The sequence below is a fragment of the Orbicella faveolata genome, unplaced genomic scaffold (genome assembly GCF_042242905.1).
Source record: "Orbicella faveolata isolate gen_17 unplaced genomic scaffold, um_ofav_v1 contig_13, whole genome shotgun sequence".
Classification (NCBI taxonomy): domain Eukaryota; kingdom Metazoa; phylum Cnidaria; class Anthozoa; order Scleractinia; family Merulinidae; genus Orbicella; species Orbicella faveolata.
In genome coordinates, this window is record NW_028301540.1 from 12,319,193 (window position 1) to 12,341,267 (window position 22,075).

Genomic DNA, 22,075 nt, shown 5'->3' on the forward strand with positions numbered 1-22,075 from the left:
GGTTAACTGCTTGAGCTGCGCTTGCTGACCAGCATAGAGTTCTCACCAGATGCTTGAAAACCAACGCAATTTCTGCTGTCAACGCAAATTGAGAATTAACAACGTCCTTTACTCCAAACTAAACTGACAAAGAAAGAAAAAAATATATACATACCTGGACGGTGAAAAAGGCTTAGGGCTAATACAAAATATCAACGATAGGGAAATTTTTTAAATTTAATTATTTCGCTGGGTTTCTACAGACAGCCCTTGTAGACATCTCAGTAACACCCTACGTTTATATCAAAGGAAATAATGTCAGACAAAGAGGGCGTTTTGGCTGAGTGACCACAAAATTTATTTGCATATCCTGCTGCGAGTGTCAAACAATATCATCGGCAGCCTAGCTTTTTGAAAAAGAAGCTTCTCCCTTATTTTTGTGAGCGAAAATGCAGTTGATCTTTAGCCGCTTGTTCTCTATAGCCTCCACGAGTTTCTTGTTTGTTACTGTTGTTCTCGTTTTCTTCTTTTCACGGCAAAAAGTTTTTGTGAACTGAAACTCTTGCATGACAAACGTGGTATACAAACGCCTATTTGTTTCGATGTTTGGTCTAGACAGGAAAGTGGAAGAGCTTTGGTCAAAGGTCGTTTATTTTTGTTCACCAATGAGGAAATTTGTTTGGTCCGTCGCGAAGTAACATGTGCGATAAACAGCTTTCAAATCAAGGCCCCTTGTTGCTCGGAAACTTAAAAAACTTCGGGGAAGTCAAAAGTCGCGAACGTCTGCTTAAGAGAGTGCCAAGTATTCTTACAGGCAGTTTTGCATTCAACGGCTACATTACATTCAAAAACATGACTGACTGGTCAAGCGGTTTGTGCGCCTGCTTCGAAAATGTTGGCATCTGTATCAAGACCTATTTCTGCCCGTGTATAGTTGCGGGGAAAATCGGTGAAGCTTTGGGAGAAAATTGCTGCTACCACGGGTTCTGCTCTCTGATGGGCCCCATCGGAATCTACTGTGGCGCCCAAAATCGAGGAAAACTCCGAGATAAATTCCAAATTCCGGTGAGTTTTTCGCTTCCTTGTTCACTAGGTCAACGAAATATTTATGATTAGAGAACGTCTCAGAGAATACGTTTATTCTGCGATGGATGTTTGGATCACAAAATGTTAGCATCGTTCGCGCTCCCCACTGAGTCATCTCATGTTTACTTTCACAATTCCAAGGCGTTATGTTACACGGAAACTCATGCGAGAGTATCTAATTGTGGATTATTTTCGGTGGATTAGAAGAGGAGCAACTAGCGATTTATAGATTTTCCACCACATCGAGCACACCTCCAAATGTGGGATTCTGCGTGCGTAACAACAGACTGAAACAAAGTATCATCTGTATACTTTAGTCAACAAAAATGAAAAACTGAAAATAAAGCATTGAATTGTAGAAGATCGCAGGAGGCTTCGAAAGCTGTCCTATCGCTAGCAGATGAATTAATTAACTCGGCGTAAGTAAACAAAAGCTATTTCTTAAAAAACAAACAAAGATTGTTGCGGCATCGAGACCCATTTGTTTTCATGCGATAAGCACACCGAAACCTCGTGAGTAAAATGACACCCATAGCAAAACATTAAAAAAAACATTACGACCAAAGAACAAGCTGGGTTAACTGGAGGAAATATATAAAAGAAAATGAACAAAATATTGTTATGATTGTATTCAAGAATTTTTTTGAATTTAATCTTAGTCTATTTCTTTTAATATATGCATTTTTTTTTTTCTCGATGGGCCTAAAGTAAATACAACGTAGGTTGCAATAATGAAGTTTTACCAAATATATTTTATGGTTACAAGTAAACATTTAGGGAACCTAATAAAACAACTTGTAACTCGGAGTCAAAAAGAAAATAAAAAGATAATTAATTCTCTTCGGCAGTAAAATTGTACGTGTGTTACCATGGGTTGTCATGGAAATGGAACTACCGTACAGAACTAACACGAATTGTTGTGATAATAATGCGGGAGTAGAGGAAATTTACGTTTTAACAGTCAAAACGAACGTGGGATTTTGCCTTCATTCTCTTGCAGTGCTTTTAACAGAAATAGACAGAATTTTCTCCGCGTTCCTTAGAGCTATAGAAATAGGCGTGAAATTTTGTGAGAACTCGAAAAGATGTACAGCTGGTTTTCCCGCAGTGTTTTTCTCTATTTTTCCAATTGTCTCGGGAAAATATTGGTTATTATTGCGATCGATCAATTCTCGGTAAACATGCTCGCAAAAGGTAAGTATTGATTTACGCTTTTAAGGTCACTTTCGTGAAAGTTAAACTCACATTGTTTTCCAAATTTGAAGGAAACTTATTTATTTTTAACAAAACACTGCTAGATCTGTGCAATGTTGGAAAAAGCAATTCGTTAAAACTAATTTTTTAGTGGTCCACTTTAGCGGTCTATATTGTAGAATAATGATCATTCAGGGAATCAATCAGAATTCCCCTTTTCATCTTGCACAAGTTTGCCATATAACAAAATTCTGTCTTACCAACGGATCATCACTCTGATATACCGCTACATATCATCCTTATGGGCTTGAATAAATTTATGCCTGTCTGACTGAGTGAATGACTGTGACAGACGGAGGGACGGACTGATTGACTGACAGACGGACGGGAGGACGGACGGGCGGCCTGACTCGCTGACTGACTGACTGATAGATGAACAGAAGGACGGACGGACGGACGGAATGACTGACTGACGGACTGACTGACTGACTGACTGACTAATTGACTGAGTCACGACTGACTGACTGACTGACTGACTGACTGACTGACTGACTGACTGACTGACTAACCGACCAACGAAGGAACCAGCGAGCAAAAGACTGGACAAGCGGACGGACGGATTGATGGGGGTCAACAGCTGAACGAATGAAATTTCTTAACTGGACGAATAATGACGACGAACGGACGCACGGACGGGGCTAAAAAAATGAAAGAAATTTACTATATTTATTTGAATTTGTTTGATGGTCTGACCAACAGGGAACGTTTGTTAACGACTGCCTTATGCATTGGTGCTGTCCATTCTGTGCGTACGCTCAGGAGGCCAGGGTAGGTTGATCAGAATCTCTTAGTTATATGAACATTGTATTCCTATCTACGTTTAGGTCACAACGTCCTCTGCCGAGTAAAATTACTTGTTTGATTCTACTTGATTCCTGCGTTCAAATGAGTTTACGCTGAAAACTGAAATGCTGAGACGGGAATAGATACCCTCAAAACACCTGTATGCATAAAAAATAGCGGTGTACTTCATAGCCACCTCTGTCAACTTCACGACTATTAACGTAAAGTTCTGAAAGTCAAGGTTCCCCCCCCCTTCCCCTACCCCCCCGAAATTGAGAAGCCATGATTTTTTCGCGGTCGTTAAAAATACTTAAAGTAGCTAAGTATACCCAAACTAACTAATTCTGCGGGAGTTGAACTGTTTTCCTATGTCAAAAATTTGCACGGCTGATGGTCACGTGAGTGAAAACGGTTGGTTGGATGTTGGACGGTAGAAAAACTGATTTCCTTTTATTGATCACAGGAACTTCAATCCCGTATGCCAGCCGGTAGCTCCATGGCAAGATCATGATTCTGAAGAAATCGAAAGCAGCGCTGTTTCTTTCCAAGAAATCTGCCTTCAACCCTCTTTTTTAGTGTGTGTTTCTAAGCCTGTAATTTTTATTCTTACTTTTTATGATATTATTTTGTTTTAACGTTTTATGCACGACGAATCTTTTTTTTTTTCTTTCAGTTAACATACCGTGTAGCAATAGACGTGGGATATTAAATTTCATAGCTATAATAAACAGATACGCACCCACGTGTGTAAACCAAGTGATCTCATTTGCCTTTCGTATTGCTGTTATACATGTACCCCTATAGTTATGCCTCCATAGTTATGGCTCTTGTCCTTGTTTAATTTACACCTTACTTCCGTGTTTATTACGGTAAAATAATATAAGTGGATCCTTCTCCCTTATAATCTATGCACTACATATCCAAGGGAACAGGTTGTCGGGCCGGAACCAGACAAAAATGAAGTCCGCGGTTTTGTTTTGTTCTTTTTGCTGTTTTTTCCCCAGCTCCTTTTCTTGTCGTCGTTTCTTCTTCTTCGAATTTACTCGCTTTCTTGGGACAATCGAGCTTTCCTTTACGCATGAAACTCAAAAAGTACGGGAGAAGCGTTAGAGTTGCCCGGGGAGTAGCCGAGAGCAGCTCCAAATTCTTGAGTGAACTCCAAACTACAGCAAAAGGCATGAATCAGCTAAAAGTATGAAACAGTTCTTTTGCAACATTAACAAGGAAAATAGATTTCTGTCGCCAAGCGAAGTTGTTTGTTCACGCCCAGAGCGCGCATCATTTCATTTTATAAATTAACTGAGCCACTACGCGCGCTCTCACTAGTTGGTAGGTGAGTTAAGACTGTTGTGACATTTTAGATTCACGCCTATTTTTGAGAATTACTTTTTTAAAAGCAATAGAGCACTTTTTCCACGTTTACATAGCCTCATCTAAACACTCGGTGTGTTGGGAGAATTCTCGAAAGTTATGCAAACCCTCGACTACGTCTCGCCGTCCACAACTGTCTCGACTTCTCCCAACCCTCCTCGTGTTTAGATGAGGCTATGTAAATACGAAAAAGTGCATGTTGCTTAAATGATGCTCTCTTATATATACTGAGTTTGATGGCGTTGCTTTGCTAGGATCCTCCATTTACAGTGGAATCCCGGCTTACGGTCACGTTAATAACGTCGCCTCGTTATTACGGCTACCTTTTTTGTCCTGGCGAACGGCCCATACATTTTCTGATAAGAAAACCCCGTTAATGCAGCCACCCCGTTGATACGGCCAAAAACAGCCACATTCTGAAATCCCAACCTGCACCATCCTTTATATTTTCATACCCTGTTTATACGGCCACTCAAACCAGTTGTGTTCAACTGTCCATTGTTAACACTGCATGTACTGATTGAAGTTTCATTAAAAAAAAAAAAAAAAAACCTATATTTACCTGCATTCCGATGCTTATTAAAGAAACGTTTTTCAGAGGTGCAATTAAGATGTATCTGTTAAGAAGTCACTCCATTTAAGCCAGTCATGAAATTTAACTCTACCCCATTACCCTCGGACGTACAAGCTAACTCATACCCCAACCGTGGTACATGGGGGGGGGGGGGGGGATTGGAGCCTCCCGCCCTTGGGGTTTCGTTCTGTTACGGCACAGTGAAATAAATTTACATTGTTGAGATAGCCCTGAGCATGCTCTACAAAATGATACCATATTTGTTGCTTGTGACGTCATATAGCGTTAAATGACGTCATTTGACCCGCCATTTTGGATCCGCCATCTTGGATTTTACTCTTTTCTTAGAAAGTCAGGAAAGAACGAAAATCAATACAAAATCGAGCCGGAATGCTTACGAAATGTACAAGTCACTAAATTTCTGGAATTTGATGAAGAAAACTGGAAAATACAGAATTATGCCAAAAATGTTGATTTTTGGCACCTACAGGAAATATGCGGTTGCCATGGACACGTCAAAAATGATGGACACACAATTGACATATCAAAAATTTCCGCGAAGGATGAATAAGCAACTACTGAAAGTTTCTGCCCCTTAGAGTAAATCGTCCTTTTAAAACTTTAAAATCCCCACCCACCAACCCCCGCCCCCCTTCCCCCCACATTGTACGTCCCAGGGTTACGACCAAATTTCTATGGCGCGCTGGTGGCTACACTGTAGTATTTTTCAAAAAAATATAATAACAAGAGTCGAAAGCTTTGGAACGATTCGTTTGAAAATCGCTCGCACAACAGACGTAACAGCTAGACTGTCTTGGTGCTGATGTACACGTACCTAGAAAACATAAAGATCGGGGTCGATACATGTCGATTTTAGCAAATAGCATTTCTGAATTTGGTATCCCGAGTCTACTGACCTTTCCACGTAAGACTTGGCAGTGTAATAAAGTACAGTTCATGACCGAAGATATGCTTCTGTTTAAGATTTGCAATAGTGCGGCCGTCTCAAAGTTGCCTTTTGCTTTAGACAATTTTATTTTGAAATCAGATCAAGAAGATAATTAAGGTGAATAGGGAAATCAATTCTTTTCAGTGCTAGATGTATACTAAAAGAAGTTTATTAAAACATACAGCATTGCTCCCTTCAATCAAAGCAGTCCCGTGTGGGCTAAAACCTCGTAAGCATCACTAATGATTTTGACCCTATAAATGAGTTTCAGAACAATAGCGTTTCATCGAATAAGCCCAAAATTTCAACAATTGTTATTTTTGTTGTTATTATTGTTGATCCAAACAGGGCACTATCATGGCCATAGCTTCTAAAGGTCAAAACCCTGAAAGCCACGTTGTCATTGAAGGAAACGTTAATTCAATACCCTATTTTTGTTAAAAATTACTATTTTAGTGCACAAAAGCCATGCAAAGAGTGGTATGATGTCAAATTAAGAAGATACGGTTCGGCATACATTTCAGTTCAAATTGTGTCGTCGTGTGCGTCCTGAAAAAAATCACTAAAAACTAATTACAATTTGAATTGCTCGCCGTTCAGAAATTCATTCAATTCATCTTGGAGTTTGAACACCTTTTTGTATGCCAGCAAAGGGACTGAGTTGTAATTTCTAATTTTAGCATTGCTTAGACCACATATGCAGCAAAATCACTACCATGTTCGGCCCCTCTCAATTTCCCAGCCAGTGGAAGAAAAGGTTCTTTATTTTACTTACAACAGGTGGCACCACCAATATCTTTGCTTGTTTACTTCTCCGGTGTGTAAACTACTACACTAAAAGCTGTTTGCAACCTGATTATTTCGAGATCGCAAGGGCCTCTGAGCAACCTGCAGCGCAAATATTGTTTTTTTATCCTTTTTCATGCAGTAGCTATTTTATAAGAAATTGACCACACTAGACTATATTAGCGTTAAGTAAACAACATACGGCTGAACATTACCAAAACCACGAGGAAAGGTTTGCAAATACGACTCATTAGAACAAAATTTTGCAGCTGGGATGTCGTAAGAAGGAATCAAGTTGAAGCAAATTCGAAGAAAAGCGAGTAGCTGTCGGCATCTTTAAGGTAACAGTAAATTAACGCATTCTTTTTCCTATTTAGTCAACTTGAAAAAGAATCATATAGATATCGGAACTGACTTGGATAATACCGCTTGCTAAAGTTTACTTATAGAAGCAAAAACTGTTAAATGATATATCATTTGTAATCATTGTTTGGAACGCTCTTAAACTTCACGAAAATACAAATTTGCTATAACATAAACTTTTGAGGCGCTTGATGTTACTTCACTTTTGGATATGAGGGATTTAAATTTTGAATGAATTATATTAAAGCACAACGTAATTCGAAACTCCAGTAAAAGACAGTTGTTTCTCAAACACTAGGAAATCAAGAAGCCTCGCCCTGTCAAAAGTCTGATAAAGAAGAAGAAGAGAGCACACAAACATTTCGTACTGAAGTTATCAGGGAAAGCGTGTGGCTGTACACAAACGTAGATACCTTTGAGGTACGTACAGTCAAACCCTCACTAACGGCCACTTAATTCTCTACAACGGCCACCTCGCGATAACGGCCACTCTTTTATGTTCAGGCCGATGGTCCTTATATATTCATTCTTGTTTAAACCTCTCTACAATGGCCTCCTCTCCACAACGGCAACGTCCAATAAAGCGCTTCGTAACGACCCAAAGGCTAGCCTCCCGAACTGAGGCCAATTAATCAGACTGAAAACGGTGCATACAAAACCTCGTAGTTTTTTGTAAAAGGTCACGAAACTCGATTAGTATCGCTCGTCGCTGAGATGTTTTGATTGCGTTATCTTTTTATACGCTGTAATAAGCACTTTTTTTTAAAAAACAAAAATGTCGCACCACGGAAAAAAAAATGAGAAAAACAATGGTTTCATCCAGGACAAAGGCTGCTTTCCTCTCTCCCCAAAGTGGGCGTTGCGGAGACGTTCGACTGTAGTTTAATCACGAAAATGATGTGATAAACATATTAAGAAGTAGATTCTGCTACTTACTACATTTTACTTTTGGAAAAAAGATTGTTGAATGAAGTGAAACTGATGTTCTGAACGATTTAAATTTTGAACTTATAAAGATCTATAAAGTGTGTATTTCTTGGACAATTAATGACTTTAAATGTCACGTTGAGAGAGATTCATTTTTATCGTGAAGAAATAGTTTTAAAGTTTGTCACGGTCCTGCGGTTTGTAGCAAACAAGCTAGGGCAATTGTATACTTCATTTTTTTAGTCAACTGCTGACTCACATATATGATCTTCCCAAAACAATCTCATTTGGTGGCTTGTAGTATGTTTACCATATAGAACGTAATTGAACATCCCCGGCTCCAGTGCATAACATTAATGGCGTTTGTCGGCGCTGCAGTACATCACTCCGCTGTCCCCCAAGTTGCAAAGCACGCTGTGAACGATTGTTAAAAAGACCATAGACAAACGGTCGCAACTGAAATTCATTCAAAGAGTAAAGAAATGTTTGAACAGCAAACCTCACCTTCGACGATGTAACAGGAATTCTGCAAACTCACTGTCTGTGCGTTCTGAAAATCCCAGAGCTTCTTTTCCATCCCTCCAGAGATTAAAAACAGATTCCCTCAACCGAATCGACTTCAAAGAGCCAGGTAACTTTGGTCTCCCAACACGACGGCGTGTAATGGCGGCCATTTGGTCAGGTACACAAAGTCTTCACAGAACAAAATTTACGAATATATACAGAATATTTACAATATACTTTCAGAAATATAAACAATGACGACAAGAGAAAGAGTGAAAAATATTCCAAGGATTGCTTTAGGAACAAGCGATGCAAGTTTGCTTCGGAAAATTCGGAAAATTCGGTAATTTCGTGTAACACGAAATCCAGGATCAAAGTACCACGGCGCGCAATGCATCAAGGGTGAAAATGGGCCTTTAAAAACTTGACACACATCAGGTTCATGAAAACAAAGCATACTTCAAATCCCTCCTAGAAGTAGTACCTAGTTTTGAAAAACAATCGTTCGTTATTTCTTATTAAGCTACGATGGAAAAAAAAAGAAAAGAAAAAGAGTATTTAGTGAAAACTTTGCTTAAACCTTTTCGTTATATCCTAAGTTTAAATTCTTCAGTAATACACTTAAATGTTACTTGACTGTGACTGACAAAGAACAGTGCAGTTCAAAAGTGAAATCGGTACAAAAAGTATAACACGAGTGCAAAGTTGTAAAACGAACGCAAATTACAACGAAGATTACGAAAATAGTACGAAAAAAACTTAGGAACAGCCAATGGTCATCTGAGTCATTTTGAAGGCGATCGAAGTTCGCGGAAAATTTTCCGAAAATCGCGGAAGACAAAAAGTCGTTTTCCGAATACTTCTGAAGGTCACTTGGGCCCTTCCTCTGATTTATGAATATCAACCAAACATTTTTAAATACAATCGACGATTTCCGAAGAGTTCCGAAGATTATCCGAAGATTGCTAAAGATTACATGAACACTGCTGAAGATTTTCCAACATTGTCGGAAGTAGTAATAAAGTGTATTATCGTTTGTCTCACGATTTAGTCACTTGAGATGTAGATCGCGACGTTTCGACTGCTTACTGCTAGTCTTCTTCAGGCGATAAGGTCGACTGATTGCACGGTATCGTTTATATCACAAAGGTCGGCTGTGATTGGTGCATTTCGATCCTCCTATTGTTCCATTGTTCCGGCGAGCACCTGTTCCCTCAGTGGTCCGCTGTTGTACCGTTCTCCTGTTGTTGTGTTTTGCAAAAATGTTTGGAAATTTCTTAAGATGGGAATCAAGTAAAGTTAATTCGGCTGCATGCAACTATTTTTTGTTTGTTTGTTTGTTTGTTTGTTTGTTTGTTTGTTTTTCAATTGCATTACTAACAAGTAATCATATGATTATTAACGTGCACTGATTTAGAATTTGGAGTAAATAAATACTTGTAAAATTTTGGAAGACTACAAAGTGTAAAAAGACTGCAAAGTTTGCTCCCGCGCTATTTATTGAATTGCACTCAAAATCGTGGCAGCTAAATTGTTTTACTTACAGGTTGTAGTGCTTCACATCGTCATTATGGAAGGGAAATTATTTTTCTCAATGAAAATAATTGTCTGGCTGTTCTTGGTCATGTGCAATGAGCAAAGCTCTTCGCATTCACAAGGTGAGTCTAACTGCATCTCCTTATATGAGGGGCTTGAAACTCGTTCACCTGGGTATTTGTCGCGTGTGACACCACGGGCACTTTCTATTCAACCAAAAATTCCGAAAATTTCGAAACCGGGGCAAATGGTACGGAAATCTCCTTCGGAATGTCTCCAAAAAATCCGAGAATTGTTGGGATGTGGGGTGGGATGAGGGTATCATACAAGCAAAGTTAGGTGCATTTAATTGAAACAAGAGGGTCAGACATCATTTAGCGGCATCTTCTCAAAACTGTCTGTGTTACCGGCCGCGTGAAATTTATGTTACACGAGCCAATTCTTAACGCCGATTTTAATCCATGTTTCACTAGACAACTTTTGACGCAACTTTGCCGTTGCCGCAACTTTGTTGCGGCAATGGTCCGCAACGGTATGTTTAGCGCAACATGTAAATTTCGGGCAACAATGCTGCCTCAACGAGATGTTGCGTTAAAAGTCGCCCTGTGCGCCATGTTACACGACATCGATTTTGCGTTAAAAGACGAAGTTGCACGCATAAGCCAAAACCAAACAAAACAATATGGTGGACAAAAACGAACCTCGAGTGTTTTTTCCAAAATACTTCGCGAATAAATAAGTTCATTTAAGGGGGGAAGGGTAGTTTCAGTTTCTTCATGTCTTCTTATCCACAACATCTCAACTACTTTTGTGAATTACTGTGGAGTTGCCACGAAACGGAAATGCGAGTAAACGTACGTATAATTCACTGTTGTGTATCCCATTTGTCAAAGTTGTTTTCTAAATAGTCTCTGTAGATTTTGGCGTCGTGCAACTGGTCTCTCTAGTAACGGCTGCTTAAATATGAACTTGCTTTGGCCGAAGCAAGACTCCTGTCGTCAATGTAGCTACAGTAGTTTAAACTCTACTAGACCGTTTCAATGCAATTCCTTCTATAAGACGCACCCGCAAGGATACATGGCAGTTGTATTTAACAAAACAAATATTCAGTCCAAAATTGCCAGATTTCATAGTGTGGGTAACTGAAACTAGTTAAGCATTTGCCGGACGGAAGTGGGAGAAAACAATGGCGGTGGAAGCGAAAAATTTCAGTGTAGAAAGAGTCAAAAAGGCACTTCATGAAAATAATTCTCTTGAATCCTTTGACAGCCAAACATTGGCAAAATTTTGTCAGGAGCTGCAAATTAAAACATCTGGAACGAAGAAGGAATTGATAAAACGATTGCTTCCACTTGAGACGAAGACTTACTTGACAGGAGGGGAAACAGCATTTGCATAGAGTACAAATTTTCAACAGCTCTTTCAAGGGAGGATATTTTACCACCTACAGCCGGATGGAAGTGCGACACTTTGCTTTTCCCGAAAGTTCAAAAGGAAGTCATAAAAAAAAACAATCATCTAAACGGTAAGGAATGATGGGGCAGTTTCGCAAGGCTCAAAGAATGTTCTCTTCGAGAAGAATGAAAACTGTAAAGGCTTTCAATGATGGCAACAAACTATTCGTCAAATGCCTGAACCATTTTAAAAAGCTTTACATTGGAAGTAACTCGGACAGCTATTCTCCTTTTCGTCGACAACATTCCTCCTAAGGGTTTTTGCGAGTGCCCAGTAGGGAAATATGGTCTTTGTTGTCATGTCATTGTAATACTTCTTCAGCTCGAGCGTTTGACACATGTTAACGAGCTCTTTTTGTCGTTGACATGTACTTAGAAATTACAGAAATGGCACCGACCAACAAAAGTTAGCAAATCAGAAATCACGACTGTATGTCATATTCGGTTAAAATATTTAGGAACGCGAGATCAGCAAGGCAAGTGGTTAATACGCAAAGAAGACAGAAAAAGAAAGTTGCTACCTCACAGGGAAAGATTGACTCTTGCAGAGACCAAAGTGACGGGCTCAAGAGAGACGTTTCACAAATGAGCTCTAAAGTATCAGGTGGAATATCAAAGTGTAATGTGGACGTATCAAGTCATTTTCTTCAGACATTGCAAAAGTATGGAATCAAACAATCTGGGTTGTATTCCCACCTATAATACAGAAGTGCTTATTTAAATGAAATTATACACAAAGAGCAGGACTATGCAAAGCAAACTCCCATTAATGATGAAAGTATGCTTGAACCAACATTTACAGCAGAGAGTGAAGATATCTGGCACCGTGCATTGGTTACTTCAGATGCCAACAGATCAAAGATATTAGCAATGATCATTACACTTCTGCAGACTCTGTCTGTAATGAAAATTTCGTTTGTCCTGAAAAAACTCAAACACGAAGGAAGCGGAGTCCTGCTCGTAGGAGCTTTTCTGGGAGTACTTTTCTCTTTGGACGACGTAGAAGACAGCAATCTCCTTGCACATTTCAGTTTTCGTTTCAGCTCGACAGTTGGTTTTTTGGAGTACTCCTCCGCTATTTTTTCAGCACACTCCTGCGAAAAAATTACGTCTGTTCATTGGTCTTCAGATTTTCTTCCTGTGCTCCAGTGGGCACCGCAGATTACATGTTTCTGCCATTTTACATTCTCGTTCATAAGAACTTTTGCGGAGCCCTTTCGCAGTTCAGGGTCGGACTGTAACGTGTAATAAATACCTTTTGAACGAAAATTGTTTTTACATAAAGCACTGGCACAGTTCCAGTAACATCCAGTGTGCTTTCTCATTATTATATCTATGGCGGCACTTCCGTCCGGGGAACAATGAAACTCGATTCCAGTTCCTTAACTATATGAAATCTGGCAATGATGAATACAACTACCATGATTCCCTGCGGGCGCATCTCGTAGAGAAAATTAGGCATTATTGAACTTGGATACCCGTTTTACTACCTAATTACTGTCATTATATCGTTGGCTTGGGATATGTTTATTTGATTAAAACTTTGTTTTACTTCCATGTCTGTTGTGCGCTAAATACTAGGATTCTTTTATCATTTCTGGGGCTTAGGGTCACGATAATAAATGACTTTATGTGGTGTAACCTGGGAAGTTTGGCGCGACTGGCTCAAAATCAGTGATCCGTTAAACGGCGAAAGAAAATGGGGGTCGGGTTTAAGCATTGTAGGAGAAGCATTGCTTGACGAGTCAAATAAGGGCTGCGAAAGAGACTACATGATAATGTAAGAAACAAGCATCTTTCTTTATGTCGTTATGCTCATGTTAACTACCTGATGTTATGTTGTTGAGTGTCTATACTGAAATTAGGCATTACTGATATACTGTACACATTGAGCCGATCAAAGGAAAATACGAAATACCATCCTGCAACAGCAATAGCAAAAACACTTATTTTTCGTATAAATACGCATTGTCTTGACCTAATTAGATATATTAACCACTTTAAGTTGTTCTTAAAACAGAGTCGCCCGAAGTTGAGATGCTTCTATCAGCTTCAGTTATAAAGTTGTTGCCAGGTTACAACGTGTCATGTTCAGCTAAAGGAACACGCCCTATATACACAGCAATAAGGTGGAACTCAACAGTGTTGGTGAATACGACAGCCGTTAAAGCGAAGACACAAGTGAACGTACAGGGAAACTACACGTGCCTGGGCACTAACAAGTACGGAACTGGCAAGGCAGAAGTGACAGTTATTTTCGCAGGTATACGTAGTGAGGAGTGTATTGTCTGTCTCATATCAGTTGTTGCATTTTGATGTTTAGATAATGTTGTTCAAAATGCACGAAGCAGTTTGATCTGAACTGCAAGAATAACAGAGCAAACACAGGACTTTTTCTTTCCTCGAATTTTTCATTTAACCCTCGGACGTACTGCGTACGTTGGGTAACTATAACTAGCCCGACGGGGGTAATCAGCATCGATTTATCGACAGCCAATGGCTGTCACTGCCTGTGTTTCACCCGCCATCTTGGATTTACCATCTTGGATTTCACTATTTTCCTAACCCTCAGACGCACAAAGGGGTGGGAGGGGGTCGGGATGGATGTCTCCCAACACCCTCCTACATAAGGTTTTTTCAAAATTTTGAAATGACGGTTTACTTTAAGGGGCTGAAACTTTCAGTAGTTGTTCACTCATCATCCATGGAAATTTTGATATGTCAAATGCGTGGCCATCATTTTGGACGTCGCCATGACAACCGAAAATTTCACGTAGGTCTGGCCAAGAACCGCTTTTTTGCATAGTCTATATTTTTTCCGGTTCTCATCAAATTGCAGAAATTCCCAAATCTGTACAGCTTTTAACCATTCTGACTTGATTTTATATTAAGTTCCGTCATTTCTTGACTTTTTAAGAAAGCAGTGAAATACAAGATGGTGAATCTAAGATGACAAATCAAATGACGTCATAATCTTCCCAAATGGTTTCATCTTGTAGAGCAGGGTTATATAATCAATTTAAATTTGGAACGAAAACCCAGAGGAAGGGTACCATCCAGCGCCCCCACCCCCACCGCCCTTGTACCACGGATGGGGTGTGAGTAAGGTTGTACGTCCGGGGGTTAATAAGTCAAGGAATAACAAAAACTAATACAAAATCAAGCCAGAAATACAGCATTATGCCAAAGAAGTTGATTTTTTGCCAGACCTTCTAGGTAGCTGGCTGGCTGACCTACTGGCTGACTGACTGAGTGACTGAGTGTATGACTGACTGGTAGAATGACTCGCTGACTGACCGACCGACCGACAGACCGACTGACTGATTAACTGACTGGCTGACTGACTGACTGACTGACTGACTGGCTGACTGACTGACTGACTAACTGACTAACTGACTGACTGACTGGCTGGCTGACTGGCGACTGGCTGACTGGCTGACTGACTGCTGCCTGGCTGGCGGGCTAACTGACTGACTGAGTGGCTGATTGTGTCACTCGTACTGACCACTCTTCGCTGTTGTGAGGAATATTACGAGACCGCTAACGTTTAACCTTTATTATTTTTTGTATTTTCATTCAGATTGTGGACCTGAAGAGTGTTATTATGGAAGGCGTCTATATTATACCATTGCAACATTCCACGTTTATTGGGAAAATATGCTTTTTTGCGGGAGTATAACATCAGCCGTGAAATGCGCTTCAAGGATAACAGAAAAGTTGTAAGTAAAGGTTTTTTAAAGCAGTATTTTGTAGATGCTGTTGAACTGGCCTCTGGTTCACATGTGGGAAACATAAAGTCCCCAAACATTTTATGGCTTTTTTGAGAACTTTAGTAATTGCTCTTATTATCCACGCTAGAATAATATATATTTGTTGTTACACATTGCAGATATTTTCCATCAATCAAAGGATATTAACAACACTAAGAAATATGTACTTAAGATGGAACCAGATTGCCAAGTTTATACAAATAATTGTGCTTTGAGACTGATCACTGCAAAACATGATCAAGCGGACTTCATTTTCACATTGTCTTTGTTGTTGTAGAAATACTAGACCAAAGACAGCTAATTTCATATGCATAACTTATGGTGACAAAAGACCATTTTCCAGGACGTTCCCCTTACTTTTGCCCTACTTATTCACTCTCCAAACCCAACATTTGTGCCAAGTTTGAGCGAAATCGGTGATTTGAGCTGTATCACCTCCTACCTGGTTTTGTCTGGTTTCCGCAAAGACAGAGATGTAAAGTCACTCATAGATGTAAAGTCACTGACGTCTTTTCTGATGAGTAACATCCTCCGAAGAACTGGGTACCACGTCTAAAAATAACTTAAGAGGAATCACCTTAGTTAGAGGACCTATATGGGGGATTCACTCTCTTACCTTGATAATCTCTTGATATATGTTATAACACAGAGATTTGTCTTCAAACGAGATTACAAGTATTCCAGCAAGATCATTCGCAACACTAACAAAATTAGGATGGCTGTGAGTAAGGAAGAAGGGTTGGGTGGGAGTGGATAATCCGGCATCTACAGCTGTACAAATACGAAATGGTGTCAGGCTTATGTACGGCTGTTAGAGGTTGCTGTTACTATTGTAGCGCTCCAAACCAATGCACAGTGGAACCTGGTTAAAATGGTCACCAACGGGCCATGAACATTTGACCGTATTAACGTGATGATCCTATTAAAGGGGTGAAGTCAAAACTCATGATTAGTCTAAATTGAGTGACAGATACATCGCAATTATACTCCTAAACAGATGTTCCTTAAAAAGCATTAATTTGAATCAGTGTGTAAAATATCAACATGGAAAAATGAGCATACCTGGATTGAGTGGCCGTATAAACGAGGTAAAATTATAAAGGATTCCACAAGTGTGGATTTCAGAATGTGGCCTTTAGCTGCATCAACGGGTGACCGCATCAAGGGGGTTTTCATATAAAAAAAAAATGCATGGGCGTTTCGCTGTGACAAAAAAACCAGTGGTCGTAAAAACGAGATGACCGTATTAACGAGGTGGCCGTAAGGCGAGGTTCAATTGTATTCTCAAAGAGTTAAACGTTTAGTTCTGGGTATGTTTCATATAATTAACGAATTAGACTAACGATTAGCCAAGGCAAAATACTTTTCCTTAAAAAAATAAAAATGATGCGAAGCACCTGATTATTACAGTCGACCATAATTCGTGAAGTAAATACTAACAAAACCTGACATAAGTCCCTAATGCATCAGTAATTCCCCAATCACAACATTATGTATCTTTGCAGATATCTGGAATCAAACGCGATTGAAGTTCTACCTGACACAGTGTTTAGCAATCTGATACATCTGAAATACCTGTAAGTGAAACAGGACTGCGGTGCAAAGTACCCATTGGTGGAGACTAGTAAATATTATATTTCAAAAGCTCTCCAGTTGTTTCACTTATTGAATGTACGTTGTTTATCACAGAGAGGAGTTTTAAGACATTAGTGGAAAGTTTCCAGTGATTTTGGCTTCTTTGTGAAGTAATTTATCAAACAGGAAGACCGTGTTTGACCGTGCATGCACATTTCCAAACACTGAGAAGAGAGTTGAAAATACGACGCGTAGCGGAGTATTTGGACGAACTTCGAGATATTGGAAATGTGGTACAACACCGACTTGAGTGTATGATACATCTTCTCAATCGAAACTAAAAGCAAGGAGAAAACGGAGAATAATATAATCGTAAAAATCTATGCTAATTAAGATCGGATATCCAAACACTGTCATGGTCAAGATTTTCTTTGCTTAAACTTCAGTTGATGAATTATTAAGGAATTTGAGAATATTGGTTCTTTATTGGTTCTTTTCTTTCTACATTAAAGACTTAGTTCGTATTGTGTGATCGTCCGGGTGGGGGTAGTTCTGAAAAGAACTGTTGTTGGTGACTGACGTGTCGACAACCTGAGCGGAAGTCATCTTCAGAGTCAAGTGAATAGTGTTTGTCTGTCGATGATGTTATAAGTCTGGTCCGTTGAACGTTATTGGTCAGTTTAGCCATGATGGTATTGGCTGAAAGACTCGTGTAAAGTTTGTCATCAGGCATTGATCGGTTTCGAGCCGTCTATTGTTAGTTTTCGATACCGACAAACGTACTTCTAACAGACCGACTTAATTTGACTTACAATAGACGGACCTAAAACCGACCAATTTGACTAAACGTCAGTCACGAACAACAGTTCTTTTAAGAGCTACCCTCGCCCGGACGATCACACAATACGAAGTACTGATACTCCTGGGTTCAAACCATTTACTATTAAAGACTTTGTTGTACTAACGTACTTTTCCGAATGCAAATTAGCCTTTACCATTTACACTAACTATCATTCAGTCAATTCCGTGACTCATCTTCTACAGATACTTGTCTTCAAATGCAATTTCATTCCTGCCTGACAGAGTGTTTGCTAACCTGACAAACTTAGAATATCTGTAAGTGACACGAATAACATTACATTGAGAATTGTGCACTACTTTGAATTTTATTTCCTCGAAAAATTGTCGACCCACCATCTTCAGAGTTTTCTAGGAAAGATTAGTTTAGGTTTCTACGTGACAATCACTTTATGGTTAAGTTACCAAAGTGCAGGTTTGGAACGTTATAGCTCATGTTCATGTACAGTAGTTAGGTTTATAAATACGTTATGGCTTTCTTGAATAAAGAAAATAAGGTATATGATTTGTCATAACAGTTCCGAAACTCACAATTAGCCAATCAGAAACTGTCAATTATTCACCGAAGTGGAGGTAAATATCCGCCACTTTCACCGACACTGAGGTGAATAATTGTTTTAGTATATACCACACAAGTTGAATAACAAGCGGACCAAAGAGTAACCTTATTTGTTTAAGGGTAACTTTATTTGAAACGGGAAGCCATTTTGCTTTTCTTCGGCTGCTCGGAGGGAATAGTACTTGGCTAATCACCTCCGAGCTAGCCAATCAGCATGCGCGAAAAGTACTATTCACTTGTGTGGTATATACTAATGCCAGATATCATGGATTAATTTACGTTGGTAATTTGGGCTTCGTTCTTCCAAAATCTTTATGTATTATACTTTAACATTATTGCATTATGTCATTTTGCAGAGATTTGTCTTATAACGCTCTTCAAAATCTAACAGACAGAGTGTTTGCCACTCTGAAAGATCTGTCTGAACTGTAAGTGAGAGGAAGAGTAATACATCGCGAATATTACTTGGGTTGCAACTATCAAAAAAATTATTAATGAGGAAATATCAACCCCGTCCCCCTCCTCCCGAAACATAATAAAAAAAAAAGTCACCTAAAAAGGTTAGTAGACATTTTTTCCCCTTTTATGTTAGGTATTTCAGTTAGGAGTAAATTTCCCTCGAAACGAAATTAAAACTGAGTTTTAAAGAGTGTTGCAAATCTGCTCTTTTAGACTCAAATCATTTTTTTATTTTTTTTAAGAAGTATTTTTTTAAAGTTAATTGCTACTTACACTGCTTACAATACAATATTAATGTAGTTACTCACACTACTTACAAAAACTTATTACTTACGCCACTTACGATACTAACACTTACTCTATACAATACGCATACTCACGCTACTAACAATACTAATACTTACACTGCTTACAATACAACATGATTAGACTACTTGCGCTACTTAGACTCAAATCATTAGTTGCCACTCTTTTACTTACTACATTGCATATTGTATATTGACAGACATTTTTCCTCAAATGACATTAAAATTCTACCTGACACAGTGTTTGCCAACCTAGAAGAGCTGACTATTCTGTAAGCTTAAGCAACAACAACAAAGACAACAACAACAACCTTTGTCTATACCAAAACTGAAATAAAGAAGAATACGTTAATTTTGAAGTTTTAAATTGGTATTAGCTGCCTGTAACAACCATACAGCTAAAAAAAATTAGGCAGCTATCTATATGATAAAATTGATGAAATTACGGTCATGTGTATTAAATATAAAGCAAAAGTAACGTAATAAATTGTAATATAAACTAAAACACACAAAAAAAGTTAAAAGCAAACATTGCAACAAGGCAAGAAAAAACAATTCATCACGAGAAACAGTGATTTTTACAACACCAAGAATAGAGAGACAAGTGCTAGTAAAGCTATTTACAATATAATATAGTATAACTTCAGGTACAGACCTACACTTGAAAAAAAATATCCCTATCCTGCAGAACGGGAAAAGACAAAATCACATTTCCAGTTGGATTATACCGTTTACGATATTACAAATCAGTCTTTATGTGTGGGCTCCATCTATACTCTTCTTTAATTAATGTCCCTTTGAACGGCATTATTTCGTAAGTTACGGAATTGTCTAGTGCAAAAAACCTAATAGACTGCATTTTTCAACACACATTAACCCTTACACGTACAACGGAGATGGGATGGATGCTACATGCACCACTTTTTCCCCCTCCTGCCTCCTCAAAAAAGTTTCTATTCTATCTTTTTTTTTTGTTATTACTGAAGTTTAATTTACAGGACACCCACTTAAACTACTTACAGAGCTAATATTATACTAGTACATAATACACTTACACTGTACTTCCTACTTACACAATATTTACTCGCACTACTTATTATATATAAATACACTTAAACTAATTACATTACTCTACTTTACTAATAATATACAAGCAACAATTTCTGCAGTCTGATTGGCTGAGAACATGTCAATTAATCCCAAATCAGTGATCAGTGCAATTTCACCAGTGCAAAAAAGTGAAATTGAGTGCAATACGGTGAAATTAAAAATGATTGACAGCTCCGACAAAATTGAGTTAGGACACAAAATGGCGGACAAAAACGAGACGAAGATTGATACTCTTTACCTAAATTTTAATACAAAGACTTAACAACAAAGCAAAATACAAAGTTCAGCAAAAATTACCAAACTAGTCATCGCAAAGCGTGTCAGATAAGAAATATACACAAAATTCGTGAGGAGAGAAACATAAGTTAAACTTGAGTTGACTGAATTGAAATACCGGAGCCGATCGCGACGGCATGACTAAATCCCAGTTGAAAAAGTCAATTTTAAAATTCCGTCAGTACTACGAAGCAAAACGCGAGGAAGAACCAGCAAGACGTCCTAAGAACCTGTTACGTCTTATTAGTTTTGAAGACGAAAGGTGCAACAAAGCTTGGAGATTAGGTAAGATAGTTCACAAACAAAACGCGACAAACGCAAATCTAACCTGTAAAACGGCCAGTGAAGAAGTTAAAGTCAGGAAGCAACAAGATGAAGTTAATAAATGACCTTCAGTGCTAAGAAAATCCGTTTCTTGGCAGATTTTAGCTTCGTTTCTCGGCATTTTGGTTAAAGCAACTTGTGCTGGGTTGAAGAGTTTCTTCTCGGCGAAGATAAACTTGAACACGGCACAGAGTTTTTCAACAAATCGAAAAACAGTTGTAAAGAAGGCCGCATCAAAACCACAAGGAGGTTTTCTTTTGCGTTCGGGTCAAGTTCTTTAATTCAACTGTTAAAAAAGACTGCTTTTCACAGCTAAAAGAAACTGCTCAGTTTTCATACATGACTTGGAGGGAGTGAATTAATTTTTACGCTTGAATCCACAAGTCAAATTTTCATCCAATAAAGTTGAAATACCTTGACCCTTCATTTGTCACGTAAAATACTGAGGCGTCACTGAAATTGCCACTTGTATATTATTAACAAGTAATCAAACAATTTTTCTCATTCAATTTGGAATAAATAAACACTCGTAAATTTTTCAAAGACTACAAATTGCACTCGCCCTACGGGCTCGTGCAATTTTTTGTAGTCTTAGAAAAATTTATTTGTGCTTATTTATTCCAAATTGCACTCGAAATCATTTGATTACCTATAATAATTACATTATTCTATTTTACAAGGAAATTACGCTGTTATTTTGCAATTTATTTTAGAGCGATTTTGATGTGTCTATTACTTCGCTGTACCATTTTATTTGGTCTTAGAAAGCGCATTTTGAGATGCTGGTCGATCTAACAAATCAGTTCGTCTTTGAGCTTTTTGACATAATCTTTGTTCGTCTTGAACAGCTCCTCAAACAGATAAGAAAAAGACTTTTTCAAAATAGTCAGATCTTGGATGGCAGATGCAAGATAACGTACTCCCCTTGCTGCCGCACCGAAAAAGCAAAACAATTTTCCTCTTGCATACAATTCAAAGATCTATCTTCTAGGTATTTTCTTATTGTATGTATCTTATTAGAATGAAAACAGAAAGGGTTTTGCTCAACCAGTACTTTTCCCATTACCTATTAAAACACTCACTGTCGTGATATTCCTAGATATCATGAATTAAAATCGCTAATTTGGGTTTCGTTCATTCAAAATCTTCATATATCATACTTTAACCTATTGCATTGTGTAATTTTGCAGAGATTTGTCTTCTAACGCTATTCAAAATCTAACTGACAGAGTGTTTGCCAATCTGAAAGAACTGTCTCTTCTGTAAGTGAAAC

General features: G+C 38.5%; 1 protein-coding gene and 1 pseudogene across 1 annotated transcript; both read left to right on the plus strand.

The window, feature by feature from the left end:
• The first annotated feature begins 703 nt into the window (after positions 1-703).
• On the plus strand, positions 704-3,867 carry LOC110064837 (uncharacterized). Its single transcript, XM_020771941.2, has 3 exons — positions 704-1,044; positions 3,019-3,087; positions 3,566-3,867. The coding sequence occupies exons 1-3, from the start codon at positions 832-834 to the stop codon at positions 3,611-3,613; spliced, it is 330 nt and encodes a 109-aa protein (XP_020627600.1). The 5' UTR covers positions 704-831; the 3' UTR covers positions 3,614-3,867.
• Positions 3,868-11,298: 7,431 nt separating this feature from the next.
• Positions 11,299-19,368, plus strand: LOC149115036 (uncharacterized; annotated as a pseudogene).
• Positions 19,369-22,075: the final 2,707 nt, after the last annotated feature.

Bases quoted from the DNA above. Each gene is read 5' to 3' on its own strand.
- LOC110064837 (XM_020771941.2), top strand. From the start codon at position 832: ATGACTGACTGGTCAAGCGGTTTGTGCGCCTGCTTCGAAAATGTTGGC. The intron at 1,045-3,018 runs GTGAGTTTTTCG...TCTGACCAACAG, and splicing joins GAGATAAATTCCAAATTCCG to GGAACGTTTGTTAACGACTG. The intron at 3,088-3,565 runs GTAGGTTGATCA...TATTGATCACAG, and splicing joins CGTACGCTCAGGAGGCCAGG to GAACTTCAATCCCGTATGCC.